Genomic DNA, 23,288 nt, shown 5'->3' with positions numbered 1-23,288 from the left:
GTGTGTGTGTGTCTTTTGACATATGCCTCACACATGAAGATTTGTAATTTCCTGAATAACACTCTCTCATTGCTTTTGTGCCTTGTAAATGATGGTGTGTCCATTGTCGAAATATCAGCTGTTGTCAAATATATCGCCCAGCCGCATACTCATAAATTTAGAATATTTTATATGCCAAGAGAAACTCCAGTTTCACATTGTTCATCAACTGATACCCAAAGATATCAAATGGAGTAACATATTTGTAACTGTTATTTGAGATTCTTGACAGAGATCTAATTAGTGTTAATACTTTGTTAACTGATAGTGCGTCCTCACCACAAAAAAATGTCTTTTTCAGCTATCATTAATTCCCATTCCAGCCTTTGTTCAGTCTGTTTATCCACTTTTAATATTGTGGCTCACAGAATAGGGTCCAGATGTACCCAAAACTGTTCGTGATTTAATCTGTAGTTTTCATTCTAAACCGCTAATCACGTCTGGTATTTTGTCACACACACCAGTATTTTCCATTAATATTCCAGCTAATTCCAACATGCAGTTGATGGTCAAACAAAGATACTTTTAAATGCACCACTTATTAGGGCAAAGCTCCAAAACTGCTATTTTTTATATAAATGAGTTGGTCAATTTCAAGGCATATCACGCCATTAGAACTAAATTTTATAGGTGAAACAAAAAACTTGTAATATCCCGGAGAATTGTTGGTTATTCACTCAATATATGAGTAATAATTCTGTGGTCTAGATTCCAGGATGAGGCAAGTTCCCCCTGTTGCCCCCTCCCCTCCAGGTATTTTTATTACCACTGACAGATTTCAGATGTGACTCATTGATGTTGTAATTCTAGGATACCATTTTGTTTTGCACAGTTTTACATTTAAACCAGTATGCCAGTCTCTGCATCACTTTGATCTCTTGTCAAGATCTGACACAAATATTCAGTCAGATCGAGTTCTCCTACTATTTTCCATTCTTGTCTTTCTCCTACTATTGAATTCCAATTCCCGTCACAATTAAATTTTAGTCTTCCTTAACTGTTTGAATAGTTTCTTTTATCTCATCATATGTTGTTTCAATATCTTCATCACCTGTGGAACTAATAGGCATATAATTATTGCTAACACCAGGCTTAAAAACCATGAAATGAGGTTGTATACTGGATGGAGACATGTAGACATTGTACAGTTTCAGTTACAGGGATTGGATAAAAATGTGGAAATACCATGAGAAATACATAGTTGAACATAAATTCAGGTGCTAGCCAAGCCTGCTGGTTGTGCTGTTGTATTTGACCATGAGTGGCACCTGTGCAATTTCTTCATTATGTTGCAAGTGTCAGTCATGGTCAGAACAGTGTTTTGGGTAGCTGAGAGTGCATTTTGTCAGGGTCAAGTGAATTCAAACATGGGCAAACTTTTAATGTTCACATGTTGGATGCTTCCATAACAAAGAGATCCAAAATGTTTGGTGCTTCAGGAAGTGATGTATGAAAGATTTATACCACATCAGCCACTAATTCACAGTGCATCCAAGAGTGGGTGTTGAGCGATCATGACAGATGGTCATTGAAGAGGATTGAGACAAAAATTAAAGTAACAACAGCTGCAAAAGTCTCTGCAGAACTGAATGTCATACATGTGAACACTGTTAACACCAAAACAACAAGAAGGGAGCTTCTTAAGCAGGGAACTGCAGGGTGAAATGGAATTCCAAAACCACTCATCAATGATGCAAATGCCCAAATACAGGAAAATGTGGTGCTGAAGCCATACAACCTGGACTATGCTGCATTAAGGGAAAATTGTTCAATTGGGTGAGTTTTATTTTACACTGATTCCAGCTTTTGATCAAGTTTATATTCCAAAAGTGAAATGTGGTGTGGGTTCAGTGATGATTTGGGCACCATATTGTGAGAATCCCTGAGCCCAAGGGTCACTCTGCAAGGTAGCAGGTTGTGACCATTTTGCCTGATCAGACTCATCACATGGCATAATGTTTATTCTCCAATGGTGATGGTGTGTTCCAAGACAACAGGGTCCCTGTTCACACAGCTCACATCATCCGGGACTGATTTTGCGAGCACAAGGGCAAAATGTGGCATCTCCCCTAGCCACCACAATCACCAGATTTCAATATTATTTAGTTTTTGTGACCTACTTTATAAAGAAAGGTGTGTGATTGCTAGTCACCTCCATCATCGTTACTCGAAAGTGCCGCAGTTTTGCAGAAGAATGATATATGTTTCCCTTGAAAAACATACAGGACCCTTATTTATCCTTCCTGAGATGACTGGAAGCTATTTTTAATTACAATGGGTTTCCTACACCATATTAGGCATGATGTTGTGCTTTTGGTGTTTCAATATTTTTATCCAGTCCCTTCAGGTTACAGAATGAGCAGGTTACAGAATGATGAAAAAGAGATTTTGAATCAAAGACTTTGAACTGCAAAACATTTCCAGCGGTGGATGTGGACCCTGACCGTAATTTGCAAATTAAACCAGAAGAAATAGCATAAAGGTAGGAAATTAAGGAGATGGTGCCTGAATAAGTTGACAGAAACAGAGGTTGCTGAGAGTTTCAAAGGGAGCATTAGCCAAGTATTAACTGACACAGAGGTGAGGGAGATAAAGGGATAGTCTTGAGAGATGAAAAAATTAAGGAAGTAGAGGTTCAGTAAGAAAAAATACAAGTCTCAGCAAAAATCCTTATGAGATATGAACCTAATTGATAAAGGGAGAAATGAAAAGTGCAGCAAATGAAGCAGGCAAAGGGGTATAAAGACACCAGGTGGACGTACAGACTGACAAAACAGCATTGGCTAGAAAAGAAATGAAATGCTGTAGATGTGTCAGTGACTGTGGGAAAGATTGATACAGCACTTAGGAAAGTTTTGGAGAAAAGAAAAGTACCTGCATGGATATTAATAGCTCCAATGGCAAACCCACACTAAACAAAGAAGGAAAGCCTGAAAGGTGGAAGAAATATGTAGAAGATCTGTGTAAGAGAAAGAGACTTGCGGACAATATTATACTAGGAGAAAAAGTAAATGAAGAAGAGATAGATATGATCCTTCTAGAACAGTTTGACATAACTCTGAAAGTCCTAACTTAAAATTAGTCCCCTGGAATAGATAACATACCCATCAAATTATAGTGAACCTTGGGAGAGCCAGGCATGATAAAACTGTTCCCCCTTGTATATAAGATGTATGAGACAGTTTAAATACCTGTATTCTTCAAGAAGAATGTAAAATTCCTATTTCAAAGCAGGCAGGTGCTAGCAAGTGTGGATATAAGTAAAACATCAGTTTAATGAGCCAAGACTGTGAAATACTGACACAAATTATGTACAGAATAAATGAAAAACTGTAGAAATTGACGTGAGAGAAGACTAGTTTGCATTCTGGAGAAGTGTGGGAACACACAAGGCCAAATTGGCCGTATAACTTACCTTAGAAGAAAAATTTTCGAAAGTCAAATGTAAGTTTGTAGCATTTGTATCTTTAGTAGAATCTTTTGACACTCTCAATGGAATATACTGTTTGGAATTCTGAAAGTAATGGAAGTAAAACACAGGGAGTGAAAAGTTATCTATAATTTATACAGATGCCTGACTGCAGTAAGAAGAGTCAAAGGGCATGAAGGGAAGTAGCCATTGAGAAGGTAGTGAAAGAGTGTTGTAGCCTCTCCCTGATGTTGTTGAATCTGTACATTCAGCAAGTAGTAAAGGAAACCAAGGAGAAATTAGGAAAGGGACTCAAAGTTCAAGCAGAAGGAATAAAAACTTTGAGTTGTGCCAGTGATATTGTAATTCTGCCAGAGACGCCAAAGGACTTGCAAAAGCAGTTGAATGGAATAGATAGTGTCATTAAATTAGATTATAAGGTGAATATCAAGAAAAGTAAAACAAGATTAGTGGAATGTAGTTGAAATAAATCAGGTGATGCTGATAAAGTAAGAGATGAGATTTGAAAAGTAGTCAACAAGTTTTGCTATTTGAGTATCAAAATAACTGTACACATGTGCATCTACAGCTTCTGTGTTTCAATGATTGTTTTAATTACATCAGCAACTCAGATTTTTTTAAATGCCATTTGTATTGACAGTTCCATTCTGAGTATCTATAAGATTATTTTTTTCTCTCATTCCACCATTTGTTGTATTGGCATCTAAATTCATATATTGCTGTACAAAATTCTGAAACACATATTCAGAGCTCTTGTTCATTATTTAGAAAATCTGAATAATCTGATCAGTATTTTGTTTGAGTAACCTACTTTAGAAAACTGCCTATCTTTTTTCTCTTTAATTACGTCTTGGATCAATCCTTATGGTTAAGGTTTTTGGAAATCAGAAAATGAAGCATATGCCAATATACACAGCTAGTTCATCATTGCAAAATTGGTGGCTGGGACAAAAATTGTCAATTCAACAGCTGACTGGTATCAAAATTGAATTGTGCAGTGACAGAAGAAGCTGTTATTTATAACACTTACTGCACTTGCTGTTAAAATAGTCTTTGGTCAAGTACTTACAGCTAAGTAATTACTGTGAAGTGCATTGCAGAGGTTACTTCCCACTGTAACACATATTTGCCTTTCTTCTCATCCCATTAGCAAATGTAGCACAGGAAGAATGACTGCTTAAAATGCCTCTGTGCATGCTGTAATTACTGTGACCAATCTCTGTAGCCCAAAAGATCTGTAACAATTCATGCTACCTTTCTTTGTATATTTTGAATGGCCCACATTAGTCAATTTTGGTATTAGTTCCAATACCATAGCAATATTCTAGGATAGGTGTCATAAGTGTATTCCAAAAAAGCTCCTTTATGGAAACCTGGCTCCATAGCTGAGGTCTCTAACTTCTGTATTTGCAATTGTGCCCATCTCAGAGATAGCTGATTTGAATTCTGGTGGTTAAAGAAATTTTTACCACAAGCATTTTCACACTAGTAGAGGACAGGTGATGGAGCATGGTTCTGATCACCAGACTGGGTGGTAATGTTCTGGAGAAAACTCCAAATATCTCTGCTGTCTATCGAGGAATAGGAGTATGTGATATCAGATGATGACATTAAACTTGTTATTACCCTTTGTGCTATAAAAGAAGAGTAAGGTATGTGCCAGCACAAGGTTTCAGTCGCCCTTTCTCTCATCATGCAACACATTCGTGACTAGTGTATACACCCATACATTACTATCACCTACATTCTAGAGATACAATTACAGCATAACTCTTATGCCTGTTGAGGAAAGTGGCTATTGTGCAAGGAGCATTTTGAGTGCCAATCACTTACTTTAAACTACATACAATGTGCCAGCCAGTTATCTCCATCTCCTCCATCCAGTGCCAGACACTTTCATTATAATTTGACTCTCTGGTACAATTTTGAAGTGAGTTACTTTCTCAGTAGATGTGAATTATATTCTTCTTCTATTAAACCTTTTGTCTCTGTGTACAGTGGAAAAGAACAACATGTTATGAGAATGACTTGATATTTCAAATATTTCTTTTTTATGTGATAGGGCTGGAAACATATTGCACACAAGACACCATTTTATATACACCATGCTGAAACAATGTATCGTTCCCTTTTGTTACTCTTCCTCCTCCTTGCCTCTTTCCGAGCACACACTACATTAGCTGTGTTTTTTTTTCATTCCTTTTTGTAACAGCCTTAAAATATTAGTATTACTCATGAAAGGTTGAGTGTCTGTACTACATGTCATTGACAGATATTTGCAAACAAATAATCAATTGGCTCATGCAAACGTTTTTCTTCCTTACCTATGTATATAATGTTCACACATTTGAAACAGCCACGAGAAGTAGATGGAAGGAAAGCTTTCTCCGCAGAGCTTTCATCACAGTTCAGTAGTCAAATATTCCTTATGACATTTTTAAGTCACTGAGATCAAACCAAGTTTGTTTTTATTGTAACTGAAGACTGCTGCTAATTTAATTTTTTTTTGTCTTCCTTTAGTGTGGGAAAGCATGTCTCCTCTGTGCTTTGTGCTTATCATGCAAACCTCTGTATTTTATTTTCACCATAAGGCTAAAATGTTTCCGTTATGGTGAAAAATCAATTCATTTTGTTGGAGATGTTGGAGATATATATCAGACATAGCAGATGGCATTCCTCTACTATTCTTTTTGATAATGCCACTGCATTTTACTTCAAGAGCTGTTATAAAACCAACCAATGTGCACAATGTGACCCTTACCTGCTAAATTGTCTTGCAGTTTTATGACTACATTCATTACAGCATTGCTCCAACTGCAGAAGACTTAGAAATTCCAAATACAGTGTGACTGTGCCCCTGAAGGTATGTACAGCTTTATTCTGTATCAGTATCATTCTTGTGGCATATATTGTTGAAACTAAGGAATCCTCAAAGTGGTCACATACTTCTATCAGTTGCGACATGACCCTTAGGTTGGAGTCATTCTTGCACTGTTGATATATCTTGTCATATACTGGCCATGCTTTGAATAATGGATCACACTCTGGCTCACTTTTAGCTTTCATTTGATTTTTACCATCAAGTGGAAATTGGAGAGTACAGGATGGTAATAATTAAGTTTTTGCTACTTGAGTAAGTAGACAGAAAACTGTTTACTGTATGGGTACCCAACTTTATAGGAACAATGTTCAGACTGTACGCTGCAGGATTTGTTTGTTAGTATTGTTAGTGTTGTGACTTGTCATAGGCCGCTGGTACTGGTATTGCGACACAGGGTTGAAACACAAGCATCAGTGTGCATTACAGTAGCAGACAGTCAATGTTGTCTAGATAAGGTGAACAGGTCCTTACTCTTAACTGTCAAGCAGGTGTGCCATTTTTCATAATAGAAGCAGGCGTGTGACATACTTCTTGCAGTTGTAAAGAATAACTGTTTATGTTCTTGTAAGGTAAAAATATATTAGGAAAATCCAGTTTAATCTTAGTTTAATTAAATAATGATCAAATAAACTTACAAAATATGAACTGAAGCATTGTTTCATAAACAGTAATGAAAGAAACTTTCAGTATACCACTCTGTTGCTAGGGACATGTGTTACCCCTCAGCAATGACCCACGTTTAGCATTAGACACCACAGCTCTATCGCATCACAACCAAGCACTAATTCAATTACTAATAATCTCATATACAACTGTCTCATTGTGGGAGTATGCTGCTAGCTCATAATCTGGGTCATTTTCCTGCCAGGATCATAATTTTTTAGCGTACCTACCTCCCTGTTTATTTTATATTACTGCTGCCTGTTTGGACATTTGACAACACAATTTATTACTGTGTTAGCTGAGGGAATTATGAAGGAACTGCTATGAGTTTGCAGTTGTGAAACAACAATGGAACAGTGAAAAACAATGTTATTTTTGGTTGGCACGTTTTGTACATAGGCATGCCCACTCAAGAGTTAAAGCCGTTTTATCAAAACAACAGCATAGTGATATTGCTCTTCACGAGTATTGACACATTAAAGGAATATGGAGGAGCAGTAGTCTCTCTACACTGGGGTTGTGGAACATGATTCAGAAGTTCAAATTAACTGGTAATTTGAAAATTGTTTCTGCGAGAGGCCAACAGCCAGTTGCACCACAGATTGTTGAAGAAGTTATTGTTGTCATGGCTAAGAATGCTGGACACAATGTATGATGCTCAAACAGCGCACAAGTTGACATCTGAGCATCCCATGGTCCAACATCCCAACTGAGATGTTTCGGGCAGCAGTAGAGCACTTTCTGTAGTTGGGAACATGAACAATGGTGGACTAGTTTATGCTTATGTGCACCTACGTCACATCTTCTCTGACAGCCAGAGAATGTTGAGTACTATTCTGGGCACATGTTGTAAATTTTGTAGCTGATGCAAGCATTAAATGTGACCGTAGCAAGTTATTTAGGAAATTTTTATTCCATTTGTTGCAAATTGTCATCACTGATGATCATGGTAAGTGATAAATTCTACATAACCAAGTGAGAGACATAATTTGCAATATACACTCTTTCTTCAAGTGCAAAGCTCTTTATGTGCATACTACAACTATTAGTTGGAACTGGCAACACTGCAGACCCTGTCCGTTCTTCTTGGTGTGTAAGGACTATGGTATTCTGTAACTTACAAAAAGTTTTAAATTATGTATTAAATATTCATCTCTAGCAGTTTACCTTTTGTATGCAGCAAGCGACACTTTCTGAAATGTGAAACCTGTGCTAGTAATATTTGTATCATAATACAATGCATCTCTTGCCAAAGACTGTTATGTAGTAAAAGTGCAGAATCTGTCATATCCGTATTCTTTGTAAAAACATCAAATGTTCACATCCTGTGAGCCAGTGTAAAACCATGTGAAGTTACGCAGTGTTTTTATTATGTAAATAACGAAATAATGAACGTTTTAAGAAGCAATCCAATGTGAATACCACAAGGCAGTGCATTGTAAGTACCCAAAACATAAAAAAAACTTTCGGATTCATAAATGTTTCACCACCAATTACTAAATTTCTGTAATTTCCGCCACCAACACTAGCACTGCATATAGCTACGCTTGGTCCACAAGATAATGTTTCTGTAACATCTCTGTCTGAAGATGAGCCTGCAGTGGCTCAAAAACATGTTCATGTTTGAATAAATCATAAAAAAGCAGCTAGTTGCATATTTGTAGCCAAATAAATGCCAGTCCAAATTAAAATGTTTCTTTCAGTAGTATATTCATTATTTCTCTTATGCATATTTTTCCAAATATTTCCACGAAGGTTCATTGTCCTATGATCACTCATTTTACATTGAGGCTCTCATAAGTAGTGAAAGTTTAATTATAACCACCCTGTATTAGTAGAGACCAGTTTATGTTCAGGCAAGGACTGCAGGAAACTGCTGTATTTGTGCTCTAGTGACCAGCAATTGATAGTTGTTCACTAACACTCAAATGCTAAATGATTGCAATATATTTTCGAATGTAGTCCAGAGTGACAGTTTTCCATGCCACTAGTCAGCTATTTTGCAGCAGTTGTACATGAGTTGTTTCTATGTATTTGCTTCCTACTGTACAGGTTCATCTGCTCTTTCATTTGATGAATCAGCTCATTATTTGATTTGATTTAACCAGGAAGACAAAACAACAGTGGCCATTGCTCCCTGTTACCTGTATAACTGTGTTTATTGTTTGGTGTAACTCGCTGTCATTCTGGAAAAGACAACCAGTGTTGTTAAATAGTAGTAGGAGTCCCTTTACTAGATCTCTGTTAGCCACAATTTCTTCAGGAATTAATGACCCAAATATTTTGCGCCTTTTGGTCTCCAGTGCTTCACGTTGGATGCTTAAAAAAGTGCGGTTTCACCCCCATACCACACAGCCTGTACTTAGAGGTATTTTTTATACTCATCATGTGCAGATGTTTCCTGAAGTTCCACATCTAGTCGTTAGACCTACCATGAGTTTAATCTACCTCCTGTTCAAGCCCAGGATTGCAGAACTAGTCATAAAACATCTTTTGTGTTAGATATACTCAGAAACTGTCCATGTCTAGCATGCTGTCAGGTAGCATTGAGCCAGTTATTTTATGATGTGGAATTTCTTAGAAGCAATTGCACAACTGCACATGGCTTGGCTGTCCCAACCATTCTTTTGGCATAAATCTTACTCACCTTATCAAGTCACCTTGCTCGTGAACTATGTGTCGCTCAATCCTGCCTTTGCTCTCCATTATCTATTTATTGATATAAAACCTATGGCGTTCAACGTCGCATGCCTTCCCAGAAGGTGACTCAAGGCAATGATTGGCTGCTTACTGTGCTGCAGGTTTACCTGAAACACTTAAAACCATTGTCACCTTTAATATATATAATCACCATGACATTCACCTGCAAGAACCATAAATTAAATTTTAGGTATTGCCCTCACAATGCCTTCAGGGATTTCTCTCCATCTCCCACAGCAATGGTTTCGCCATCAGTTCCAACCTTATGGTTAATTATCGACCAGTCTTCTGTTGAGACTTGCTGGTTTTGATCCCCATCTTTCCCTAAAAAGGTCTCTGGTGGAACATCTGTAAGTAGTTTTGATACCCAGACTAATGTACTTATGATCCTGAATAGTTTTACTGTCTTGACCAGTGACCCACAAAGTGATCTTGGGCAGCATCTCCTCCAACCAATCCACTGTCCCCATTCCCTCACAGACAAATATCAGAGCATCATTATCCAGATAGACTCCAATTTTGAGTCTTTGAATTGCATCGTCTCCAATTTTTTTCAGAGACGGTCGTGTTGACCGAGCCCTGCTGCCACCAAGTGATGTTAACAGGAGGGCAGCCTCGTTAGATATCTGTCACCCTAAAAACTGAGATTGCTATGCTGTGGGTCTGAATCTCTGTATCCTACCTCGGTTTTTGCATATGAACTGGGAATAACAGATTCCTCCCTTCTTTTCTTGCTACCTGTCGCAGAAGTAGAAGAAGTCTCTTTATTCCCTTCACTTTGAGACTTTTTTTTTTTTTAGTGAGCATCTTAAGTTCAAGAGCTTTTAGTTTCATCCACTTGTTCTTAGGAAGCCATTCCATTACTTGCTATTCTGTATGTTCTCTAAGAAGTTTCCTTCTCACTTTCCCAGACAAGTCTTTAATCTTGATTTGGTCCAGCTTCTCAGTAACTTCTTTCACTCCGGGGACTGGAATCTCCCCTAATCCAGTTATGGAAACATCTTCCACTGGCTCAGTGCCCGACGTGTGCGTGTTCGAGGTAACTTGAACACCAAAAGCCTCAGTTTTCTTTTACTGGTTTATCCAATTTGGTCCCATGAGTATAGGAATATATATCAGTCCCAGCAGTGGAGCGCTTCACTGGTGTAAGGCTAATTACCCAGGCAGGTTGCCTGATATCCCAGAGGTTCTGTTCATGACACACCTATACGCCACGTGCCTCTTGGCACGGCTCACATCACACTTTGTGTTGGGTGAGTGCTGTCATTTTGTCCCACTTGTACAGTACTCATTTTCGTGTGAATAGGACAGCTCAAGAGGAAGTATGTATCGCCCTCACCTCTGAAAGATCTACTTTTGTGTGTGGCCATCCTCCCCTGACAAAAGTGGAAACACTCATGAGGAGGAGTTCTTTAACAATAAAATAGTAAAAGAACCTACCAGGTTGCTGTCACACTTCTAGTTCATTTCCATTTATATATTTCCATGTGCACCATTATAAATTGTAATGGCATTTTTGAAATCATCCCCTTTGTTCCAGTTGTCATTATCCTCCACTGTCCTGGCTCATGCCTGTTTTCACCCTCTGCCAATTGCTGCTTGCAAATGCCTCACAGTTTCTGAGGTCCAAGCAGCAGCTGGCATCAGATTTTCACCCGCCACAGTTCATTCTGAAATACATAAATTATGCAGAAATAAGAAAGCCAAAAAAATATTGATAAAAACACATTATATTATTTCTTAATTTCATCACATACATTACACTAACTAAATTTTTGTACACAACATAGAAAATGAAAGGAACTTTCTTAACTGAATTAGACAAATCATAAGTAGGATCATCATCTGTGTGTATTAGCAACAAAGACTCTCCAAGAATGGGAAGTATCCCTTTGTCACTGATTGGACTGTTACCAGTCATATAGCTTTGGGAACACAAAGCACTTACTATGACATCTCATGTTCAGCTGACTATCTTGGCTGTTTTAGTTATGTATTGGATTGTCATGACTCAGACTCGCAGAAATGTGTATTAGATATGTGGATGTGCCTTCTCTTACCTGCTGGATGATTACTGACACTCATGAGAGCTAACAGTTGAGTGGGGAGTTATGCCCATAATATTATTAATGTGGCATTTATCACTAACGTGTTGTGCCTTTAGTATTAGGGACAAGGCATTCTTTCCAGCATTGAGAACAATGTGATACGTGTTAAGTGGTTCAATGTACCCCTTTGGGTCTCTATGCCAGCAACGCCATACAGTTATTTCTGTCTTGTTTCCTTTATAGACTGATTCTATTTTGCCAGTATCCTATCAATTAAACAGAGCCTTTCATCTGCTTTACCTATGATTAGTTAGTTGAGTAGTTAGTTACTTATTCCATGGAACAAATTCATGAGGAACATTATGATGTGGAACATGTCAACAGATTAAACACAGAACACTTATCTACAAATGTATAAAAAATTAAAAAACATTCTTTACTGGCATATATGACTGCATGCTGCCCATTTATAGATCTTTTAAGATGACTAATTATCTCTGTTCAAGAATTCCTCTACAGTATACAAAGAGTTGTTAAGGAGAAAGCTCTTAAACTACATTTGAAACTGTCAGTCATATTTTACATCTGTGGGTAGTTTTATAATCACGATAATGAAAACAATAGAGTGCTACTCACTGTAAAGATGACACATCAGCTTGCAAACACTCACAATGAAAAGCCTATTACCCTCAAAGCTTTTGGCCAAAGCTTTCTTCAGGAAAAAAATTAAAAACCACATGCTCATACAAAGAGTTGTTAAGGAGAAAGCTCTTAAACTACATTTGAAACTGTCAGTCATATTTTACATCTGTGGGTAGTTTTATAATCACGATAATGAAAACAATAGAGTGCTACTCACTGTAAAGATGACACATCAGCTTGCAAACACTCACAATGAAAAGCCTATTACCCTCAAAGCTTTTGGCCAAAGCTTTCTTCAGGAAAAAAATTAAAAACCACATGCTCATTCACACAAGCAGGCACACCTCAAGCACACATGACCACTATCTCTGGCTGCTTTAGCCAGACTGCAACTGTTGCATTGTGGACAATCACTGTTACAATAAGTGATAGTAGAGTGCAGGTGGGGGAAGAGAAGAGCACTGTCTGGTGGAGCATTCAGGCACTACTGTAGAAAGTCACAGGACAGGGCTCAGACAGCGTTCTGATGCTGGGTGGGGGAATGGAGGGCAGGGGGAGGGGACAGCAGAAAATGAGAAGAATAGAAAGAGGAAAATTAATGGAAAATGAATACAATGAATGTGAGGGGATGTGAATTGGGAGGAGGTTGTAGGAAAGAGGAGGCAAAAACTGTTGAGGGGAGGGTATGGTGCAGTAGTTTATCACTGGTTGTGGCCAGGATAATTCTGGGAGTGGAGATGTATTGTAAGGATAACTCCCATCTGTGCAGTTCAGAAAAGGGGTTGGTGGAGGGGAAGAACCAGATGGACCACATCGTGAAGTAGCCATTAAAATCAAGCACTTCATGTTCAGCTGCATGTTGTACCACAGGATGGTCCATTTTGCTCTTGGTCTTGGTTTGACAGTGAGCATTCATCCTGGTAAACAGCTGGTTGGAATTCATACCAATATAAAATGTTGTGGAGTGATTTCAGCAGAACTGGCATATCAGATTACTGCTTTCACAGGTGTCTCAGCCTCTGACGCAATAGGACAAGCCTGTGACAGGACTGGAATAGGAAATACTGGGTTTGTGGATTGGGTAGGTCTTGCACTTGGTTCTTCCACAGGGATATCATCACTGTTGCAAGAGCCTGGGGATTGGGAGTGACATACGAATGGATCAGAATGTTGTGGAGGTTGAATGGACAGTGGAACACCACTTCAGAAGGCATGTGGCGGGTCTGGAGCAGGATGTCCCTCATTCCAGGACACGATGATAGATAATCAAAGCTCTGATAAATGATGTAGTTCAGTTGATCTGGTCCAAGATGGTGCTGAATGATGAATGGGGTGCTTTGTAGCAGGTTTTGGAGGTGGTGGGGGGGATTGGGGTGTGTTGGGATATAGCATAGGAAATCTGTCTGCAGACTAGGTGTGAGGGATAATGCCTGTTTGTGAAGGCCTTTGTAAGACCTCCAGAATATTGGGCAAAGGAGTTCTTGTCACTGCAGATATGCCACCCCGGGTGGCCAGATTGTATTATAGGGATTTTTTGGTGAGGAAGGGAGGGCAACTGTTGAAGTGCAGGTACTGTTGGCACTCACTGGGTTTAATGTAGATAGAGGAGTGGATGGAGATGTCAGAGAGAAAGAGGTCAACATCAAGGAAGGTGGCATACTGGGTCAAGGATGACCAGTTGAAACGGATGGGCAAAAAGATGTTGAGGTTGTGAAGGAATGAAGATAGTTTGTCTTGGGCCTTAGTCCAGATCATAAAGATGTCAGTTATTTCTTGTTGAGGTGGGATATTTTTGACAGTAGAAAACTGTGTGTTGTGTTCTTTCAAAGTTTAAAGCTAGCTCATTCGTGTCAGACTTTCACAAAAATATACTTTACTATTTTCTCTGTTGATGCTCAGCTTAACAACAGTGCCTGTTGTGGGATCTTCCCACTCGTCTATTATAGGGTGCCTAGGAAGCTGTTTTCTCAGATAGATAGACAACATTCAAGCAAATCTTATTAATGGAGTGTATTGCAGTAAATTAAATTGACAATACTTACCTTTGCCTTTTTACGAAGAGAGGTTGTAAGCAATTGGCAACATGCAAATAATCAATGTCATTCGATATATACAGTTTCCGTGCAAGCAATTAATAAAGATCACAAGTCATGTGTGAATCGTAAGATCACGGCTCGCCTTCCAGTGCGGCTCTTCTAGTGTGGCCATGGCTAGGCAATGTATCACTTTTATTCTCTTCATGTCGATGCAGCACTTGTGGTGTGATCCTAGTCAGCATACTACTGCTGACATTGTCTCACAGCCTTCTCTGCTGTTTCATTCAGGCCGAAGTACCGGTGCTTAATGTCATACCACAACATTACTCCCTCTCAAGGCGATGGACCGTTGTTGTGTAGGGAGTGTGACGACGGGAGGGGAGGCTGGAGGGTGGACGCTGAGCTAGACCAGAAGCTATGGCTGCAGGGGAAATCAAGTTTCCGGTCGTACCCTGCCATCTGGCCTTCACTCTGGTGGATACGTCCCCTGTAAAATGACCAGAAGGGTATGCGTCCACCTCCAGAGGCCAATAACCAGATAGGGAAGGCGTCAGTGGCTGCGATGCGGGTGGGTCCAGCTCTATCAGTAGGACAAGAGGAGGTTAAGGCTCTTTCTACATGGGGTTATGCCACAGTGTTGTGATGACACCCTCTGGCAGCTGCTGTGGCCGTGCTGTCCTCGGGATCCGTGAATCTGGGAGAAGAGACATAGAAGGAACATTGTGCACATGACAGTGGTGAAGTTGATTTTGATGTCAGCACTGCTGTCAGTGCTGCATCCTGTCTGGACCTGTAATGAGATACTTGCAAGCGCCAAGTCGACAGATGATCTTGCTTTGCACCCATCGCCTGCCGCCACTAAAAACCCTGTAAAAGACAGTATCGTACAGCGCAAAGCAATACGTGTGGCCTTCTTTCGGCGTCGGGTTCTGAAGAGGGTGGAGCATTGTTCGATGGCTGCGGCCTTGAAACAATTCCGCTGGCGATAGTCCATATCGTTGGTGCGAACAATAATAGGCGAGAAACAGTTTCAGTGCTTGATCCCTGGTGCGTGCGGAGTGAAGTTTTGCCATCTCCTGCTTGAAGGTTCTGATGAAACGTTCCACTTCCCCATTTGAGTGTGGATGGAATGATGCACTAGTTAGACGCTGTATGCCATTGCGTTCACAGAATTAATTTGATGTGAACTGAGGGCCGTTGTCTGGCACTATGACTTCAGGTAAGCCTCAAGGCAAAAATAAAGGACAGTACCTGAACTGTGCCGTGTGTCCCGCAAAGTCTATGTGCACACGTTGCCATGATAATTGTGGCCTAGGCCAAGCAGAGAATTTTTGTGATGGTGTGGATTGATTTTCCACACATGTGTGACACTGCGACATCATCTGTTCTAGTTGGGTGTCCATACCCTGCCAAATACAGTGTCGATGTGCTAACTGTTTTGTATGAACAATCCCCCACTGTCCTTGGTGAAGTAACTTCAACACTTCTTTTTGCAAAGCTTTAGAGTCAACACACGTGAGTATTCACTGTCATTTTGATCAAGAATCACACCTTTCTGTGTAGCGAGGCTATGCCGACATGCAAAGTATCAGCGCACTACAGAGTTTTCTAAGCCATGCAAGGAACAAGGCCAAGACGTGCGAATGTACTTCAGCAAAATTTTCAAATCCAGATCAGCTTCCGTGGCCTGTGCAATTTTCCTATAGTTCAGTGGAAAAGAGTGAAGCAGTTCAGAAACCTGAGCATCAATGTAACAACAAGATGCAGTAGAAAGGTCAAAATCTGCATCAGGTCCAATCAGAAAATGTGAAAGTCCTTCCACATTACCATGTTGAGTTGCGGGCGATACACAATCTTGTATTGGTATTGAGACAACAACAAACCCATCTTTGCAATTTTTGGGCAGTTCGTACAGAAACTGGTCTCTTCAGATGAAACAAGGACTTCAAAGGCTTGTGACCCGTTACTAAGTAGAATTTTCTGCCATACAAATTGTGGTTGAATTTGGTGACACAATACACGATAGCCAAAGCCTCTTTCTCAATTTGTGAATAATTACACTGAGCTTTGGGCAACACTTGAGATGCGGAAGCAGTAGGCTTGTCTTTATCACCAATTCTGTGTGAAAGCACTGCACCACTTCTGTAAGAGGAAGTGTCAACTTGCAATACAAGTGGTTTGTCAGGATCAAAGTGTACTAACCAACAATCACTGAGCAATGCAACTTTAAGTTTTTGAATAGCTGCTTGGCACCCATCTTCCCAAACAAAGGGACATTCATGCAACACAAGCAATGCAATGGAGTTGCCATTTGTGCAACATTCAGTATGAACTGAATATAATAGTTCATTTTCCCTAAAACTGACTGCAATTCCGTGACATTGCGAGGAACTGGCAAATCTCTTATGGCTAACAAATGTGACTGAAGAGGATGCCCAACTTGACTGTTTATGACATGACCAAGATACTGCAACTCAGGTTTAGAAAAATCACTCCTGTCCAGTCTATACTTTAGTCTTACATCAGATAACACATGAAACAAAGCAAGCACATTTGCAAGGTGTGCCTCAGGTGTATTTGCGCAGTCAGCTGTTCCAAATACCATTTGAAAATAGCAGGTGCAGAAGCACTGCCAAAAGGCAAATGCAAAAATTTAAACAAGCCTTAATAAGTATTCACTACACATGCTTTTTGAGATTCTTCATCATACAGTATTTGAAGATACGTGTCATGCAAATAATTTTTGAAAAGTAGCGACCAGCACCTAATCTGTCCATGAGATGCTGTGGGTGTGGCAATGGATCACAGTTTGTGAGTTGACTGTAGACATAAAGTCAACAAAGAGGCAAATACGACCTGAAGCTTTAGGGAGCAAAACCAGTGGACTTGACCTTTGACTAGCTTGTATTGGCACAATAGCTCTGCTATCTTGCAATTCTTAAAGTTGAACAGTGACTTAGTCCCGTAATACAATTGGAACAATTCTGGCCTGGCAAAATTTCGGCTGAACATTGTCTTTCACAGTAATATGTGCAACAAAATTGTTAGACTTGCCTGAACATTCAGAAAAGAGTTCCAGGAATTCTTTTAGCAAGCTGGCTCCACTGTTTTTTGCATGGAATGCAGGCACTGACAACACATTGTCCTGAATGTTAAAGCCAAACAAATCAAATGAATCAGGGCCAAATATAATTGCGTAGACTTCTGCGGCCAAAGTCAGTCGACATAAAAGTTTTCTCGGTATGGTACCTCATCATATTGTATAAAACTACTGCTGGAGAAAAGCCAACATTTCGGCCACGGTTGCAGTGGCCTATTTCTGGGTCTACTGGTGCGTTCTAGCAATGCAGTGTCCCTTATGTTTTGTTATTACTGTTCACTGCGCATGGCATTAGGTCATAATTTTAAAAAGATAGTTCATTTCATTGGTTACTTAAGGAAGAAGGAGAGGGAACTTTATTTTTATATTTTTTATTTTATTTCTATTATTCAATCAGAGCCCATCAGGCCACATTCTCAACAAGAGGCGCGAGCACTTGCAGCCAACGTTCAGCATTTGGTAAACAGGATCCAACTTCTCATTTGCTGATGATCACCAATCATGGCACATAACACAAGAGCCAATAGACATTAGAGGTTACGCTCTCCCTCCGCTGCAATTAAAATAAAGTTCCCTCTCCTTCTTCCTTAAGTAACCAATGAAATGAACTACCTTTTTTAAATTTTGACAAAATGGCATGTGCAGTGCACGGTAATAACAAAACATAAGGGACACTGCATAGCTAGAATGCACCAGTAGACCCAGAAAAAGGCTGCTCCGACCATGGCCGAAATGTTGGTTTTTTGCCAGCACTAGTTTTATACGATATGATGCAGTAGCATACCCAGAAAACTTTTATGTCAAAAGACCAAATATGTTCACACAATCATGTGATAGTAGCACCATAAAAGTCACTATGTGCATATGCGATCAGTACGTGGCAGGCAAAGTACATTTTCTGAGAATGGGAATCTCGTGTTCATTATAAGCTGTCAGTTGCGTGCCAATTTTAGACAGGAATGGGAAGCCATAAAGTTCATGTGTGTGACGATTTAGCAATGTGACAGAGGCACCTGTGTTGAACTGAAATTTCCCACAAAGGAGTAAATGAACAAAAAATTTGTCAGATTGGCATATCACTGAAGAAACTGCATGCCTTCTAGTGTTGCTAATGCTTGTTTCAGACTTTGAATATACTGCGTTAATGACATGGGCCTTGTGACTAGATTTTTGTGAGTGGGCCGAATTCGTATGTTTGTTCCGTTGCAAACATACAGATTGTACATGTCCTTTCCTGCCACAAGCATTACACTGAGACAGGTAGTCTTGACGTTTATTCTGTGAATAACACCAAGGGCAAGACGTAATTCAGTTCGCCTGTTTAGTGAGCAGCTTATGTGACGTGGAGAGGTGTTTATGTGGTGTGGTGAGCGCAAGCTGCTGCTAATGGGCGTGTCGCAAAAACAACCCGACAAATTTGCCAGCTGCTCAAATTTATTGGCCGACAGGACACCTGAATCGTACAGATCTAGTATTTGCTCTATCTGCTGAAATGATGTATCAGACTCTATCAAAATCTGCTCTCTGAGTACGACATCAGGTACATTGTACACGACCGCATCACACAACATAAAATCTGAATATAAAGCTCCACAGTCACATTTGAATTTGCATTTCGTCGTCATACCCTGCAAATCTGTTACCCACTTGTGATAAGTTTGTTCTGACCATTTTTTTTTATTTTTTTTATTTTTTTATTTTTTATTTTTTGCAATTACAGAATTGATACCTAGCCACTACCACATTCACTTGTTGGTCATAATAGTTAGTTAGCGAATCTACAACCCATTTATGTGAAAGCTCACTCAGAGTGGCATTGGGGAAGAACTTGTGAGTTAATCGGAACACTGCTCTTCCTACCGTGGATAATAGATAGGGAAGTTTCACAGTACCTAGTACGTTATTTGTGCTACAAATTGTTGCAACCACTCAAGCAACTCCTCCTCTTGTTCACAAAACTGGTGGAAAGACGGTATAGCTGTAGGTGTTGCTGTAAATGGTGCTTGTTCTGTCAGGAGCACAACATTGGCCAGTTGCTGCTTCACCGTGTTGAGCAGGGTAGATAATTGTTGAGTCTGGAACTGAAACATCTGCATTAGCTGTGTTGCATCTAACACTGGCGGCTGTGGCACCTGAGCAGGGTGTGGGATCGGTGGGGTGGGCATTTTGGAAGACACAAATGGAAGAAACAGACAAGGCAAGCAAGAAAAAAATATGTACAAAAGCAAAGAAAATTTCTGCAACACCCACCTGAAAACTCTGATTAGCAAAAACAGTATAAGAGATTGTTACAGCAAGTAAACACCCCTGCAGAATGAAGACAACAGAGAATTAGGTGCCAGAAAAATGCACAAGAAAATTCCGTGGCCACCAGCCACTGGATTCTTCTCATAACTCGTTGCCAGTGTGGGATCCTTCCTACTAGGCTAATATAGGGTGCCTAGGAAGCTGTTTTCTCAGATAGCTAACAACGTTCAAGCAGATCTTAATAATGGAGTTTATTACAGTGAATTAAATTAACTATACTTAACTTTGCCTTTTTACAAAGAGAGGTCACAATCAATTGGCAACATGCAAATAATGAATATCCTTCAATATTTACAATTTCCGTGGAAGCAATTAATAAAGATCACAAGTCACGGCTAAATCGTTGGATGACGGCTCATCTTATATTGCGGCTCTTTTAGTGGGACCATGTCTAGGTGGCATGTTGCTTTTATTCTCTTCGTGTAGATGCTACTCTTGTCATGGTGTGGTCCTAGTTAGGGTACTATTTATTGGCTGACGTCATCTCAAAGCCTTCTCAGCTGTTTTGTTCAGGATGATGTGCTGGCACTTGATGTTATGACGGAACACCTGTATCATCTGAAAACAAAACTAATTCTCCCAGTGGACATCAATCCAGACCAACACAGAGGAATTCCAAACTGCATCAGGATCCACTGCAAGTGCTGTGACAGTTAGGCGGGAGGAGGGAAAACTTATTTCATGGTCAAGCGACTGCTCATAAGCCACACGTCACGCTGGTAAATGCCAAACGATGCCTCAATGGTGTAAGGAATGTAAACATTGGACGATTGAACAGTGGAAAAACATTGTGTGGAGGGACAAATCACAGTGCACAATGTGGCGAACTGATGGCAGGGTGTGGGTATGGTATGGCGAATGCCCTGTGAACCTCATCTGCCAGCGTGTGCAGTGCCAACAGTAAAATTTGGAGGTGGTGATGTTACGGAGTGGTTGTGTTTTTCAAGGAGGTCGCTTGCACCCCTTGTTGTTTTGCGTGGCACTATCACAGCACAGGCCTATGTTGATGTTTTAGGCACCTTCTGGCATCCCACTGTTGAAGGGCAATTCAGGGTTGGCAATTGCATCTTTCAACACGCTCAAGCACTTGTTCATAATGCACGGTCTCTGGTGGAGTGGTTACGTGACAATAACATTCCTGTAATGGACTGGCCTGCACAGAGTCCTGACCCGTATCATATAGAACTCCTTTGGAATGTTTTTGAGCATTCATGCCAGGCCTCACTGACTGACATTGATGCCTCTCCTCAGTGCTGCAATCCATGAAGAATAGCCTGCTATTCCCCAAGAAACCTTCCATCTCCTGATTGAACGTATGCCTGCTAGCGTGGAAGCTGTCATCAGGGCTAAGGGTGGGCCAACAGCGTATTGAATTCCAGTGTTACCGATGGAGGGAGCCATGAACGTGTAAGTCATTTTGAGCCAGTTGTCCGGACACTTTTGATCACATAGTGTACATCTGCGTTCTGTTTTTCCATGAAAGAAGAATTGACCTAATGGTCATAGGGATTACTGATTCTTTTTGTTATGGTGAGATCTCCATTCAAATCCCTCTATGCACCAGGATTAATGTGTTCACTCATTTCAAAATATTAAAAAAAGCAATCTGGAACATGAGGCAAATTCCAGGAACAAAGAATTTAGTAGTGGCTGCAGCACAGTTGTTTGCTGCAGTGCTGTTTGGTGGTGGTAGTTCAGGACCGGCCTCTACCGTTATCTTGTGGAGCCATAGTTCAAAACACTCTCTGCCTAAAACTGTCATGATATAATAATAATAATAAATTAATACTAATAATAGTCAGTTTGGTAACGGAGGGAAGTGTTGGGAGTAAACATTGCAGAGGGAAATCAAGGCCTGACCACAGTAAACAAATTCAGATAGATGTGGGTTTTATTAGTTATTCAGAGGGGTGGAGGAGTCTACAGGATATATCAGAATGGAGAGCTGCATCAGGCCAGACTTCTGACTGAAGATCAGAACACACTTTTTTTTTTACAATAATGTGGTTATATGCTATCTGTCTTTAGCCTGTAGTGTACTCTATATTGTATATTTAAGTGTATATTATCCTCTTCCTCTGCTTGGAAAAATATATTGGTATGTTACATTCCCACCAGCAGTTGTTCTCCATTCTATGGCCCAAGTCCAACATTATTAATTTATATGTATTTATTGTTATGTATCATATAATTAGAACGTAAAAGGTTTTTCTTCTTCTTTATGAGTATACGTAACCATTCATGTTCACTTTTAAATATTTAGCACATTTCTGTTGTTTTGTCTGATTTTTAGTTTGTATTAGAACATTTGTTTATTAATTTTGTTAATTTGTTCATGTATAAGTGATTCTCATTTACTTTGTTTCAGTCACCTGAAGAGGAACTGGAACTGGAGTTATACATCTAAGTTTGCTGCTTTTGATCTAGCTGGGAATATGGTAAGAAAACTTATTACTTGATATGTATCCTATTATTTACAAAGGCATTAAATTTGGCGACATTCAAAAGCTTAGTTACTGCATGAGGGTGTCTTTCTGTTACTTGCAGATTCATACAGCAACAAAACTAAGAAACAGGACTTGGTGCTAGCCATTTTAGACTGCTGAAAACAAGCATTAATTGAAATTACTATATTTCTTTACTTCTAATGTAATGTTATCCATGGTATAAACTAATGTTAATTAAGCACAGTTTGAACTGAGGTGCCTAAAATCATCTTACTTCATACCTGTTGGAAGAAGCCAAGTATGTGAAAAAATGAGCAGAAGGGAGACATAAGAGATAAATAGGCACATAAGTGATTCCTGGAAATGTATATTTTTCTCTGTGCCCAGGTGGTGAAATGGGGCTGAATGCTTAGTTCCTACACTACGGTTTAAAGGATCCAGACACCTGGTGGAAAATGACTTACAAGTTCATGGTGCCCTCCATCGGTAATGCTGGATTTCAGTGTGGTGTTGGCCCACCCTTAGCCATGATGACAGCTTCCACTCTCACAGGCATATGTTCAATCAGGTGCTGGAAGGTTTCTTGGGGAATTGCAGTCCATTCTTCACAGCGTGCTGCATTGAGGAGAGGTATCGATGTTGGTCGTTGAGGCCTGGCATGAAGTCGGCATTCCAAAACATCCCAAAAGTATTCTATAGGATTCAGGTCAGGACTCTATGCAGGGCAGTCCATTACAGGGATGTTATTGTTGTGTAACCACTCCACCACAGTCTGTGTATTTTAAACAGTTGCTCAATAGCGTTGAAAGATGCAGTCGCCTTCCCTGGATTGCTCTTCAGCAGTGGAAAGCAAGAAGCTGCTTAAAACATCAATGTAGACCTGTGCTGTGATAGTGCCTCCATGAAAAACACGACCACGCCATAACACCACCACCTCTGAATTTTACTGTTGGCATTACACATGCTGGCAGATGAGGTTCACCAGGCATTCACCA

The 23,288-nt window shown here is 39.9% G+C and overlaps 1 protein-coding gene across 1 annotated transcript in view; it reads left to right on the top strand.

The window, feature by feature from the left end:
* Positions 1-23,288, top strand: part of LOC126337063 (general transcription factor 3C polypeptide 1) — a 333,645-nt gene that overhangs the window by 163,362 nt on the left and 146,995 nt on the right. The window contains exon 18 of the mRNA XM_050001392.1: positions 22,215-22,284. Within this exon, the coding sequence (XP_049857349.1) occupies positions 22,215-22,284 (70 nt within the window). The remainder of the gene's footprint in view (positions 1-22,214; positions 22,285-23,288) is intronic.

Source organism: Schistocerca gregaria, chromosome 2 (assembly GCF_023897955.1).
Source record: "Schistocerca gregaria isolate iqSchGreg1 chromosome 2, iqSchGreg1.2, whole genome shotgun sequence".
Taxonomy (NCBI): Eukaryota; Metazoa; Arthropoda; class Insecta; order Orthoptera; family Acrididae; genus Schistocerca; species Schistocerca gregaria.
The sequence above is the reverse complement of the archived record's forward strand: the minus strand, read 5'-3'. Positions and strand labels throughout refer to the sequence as shown.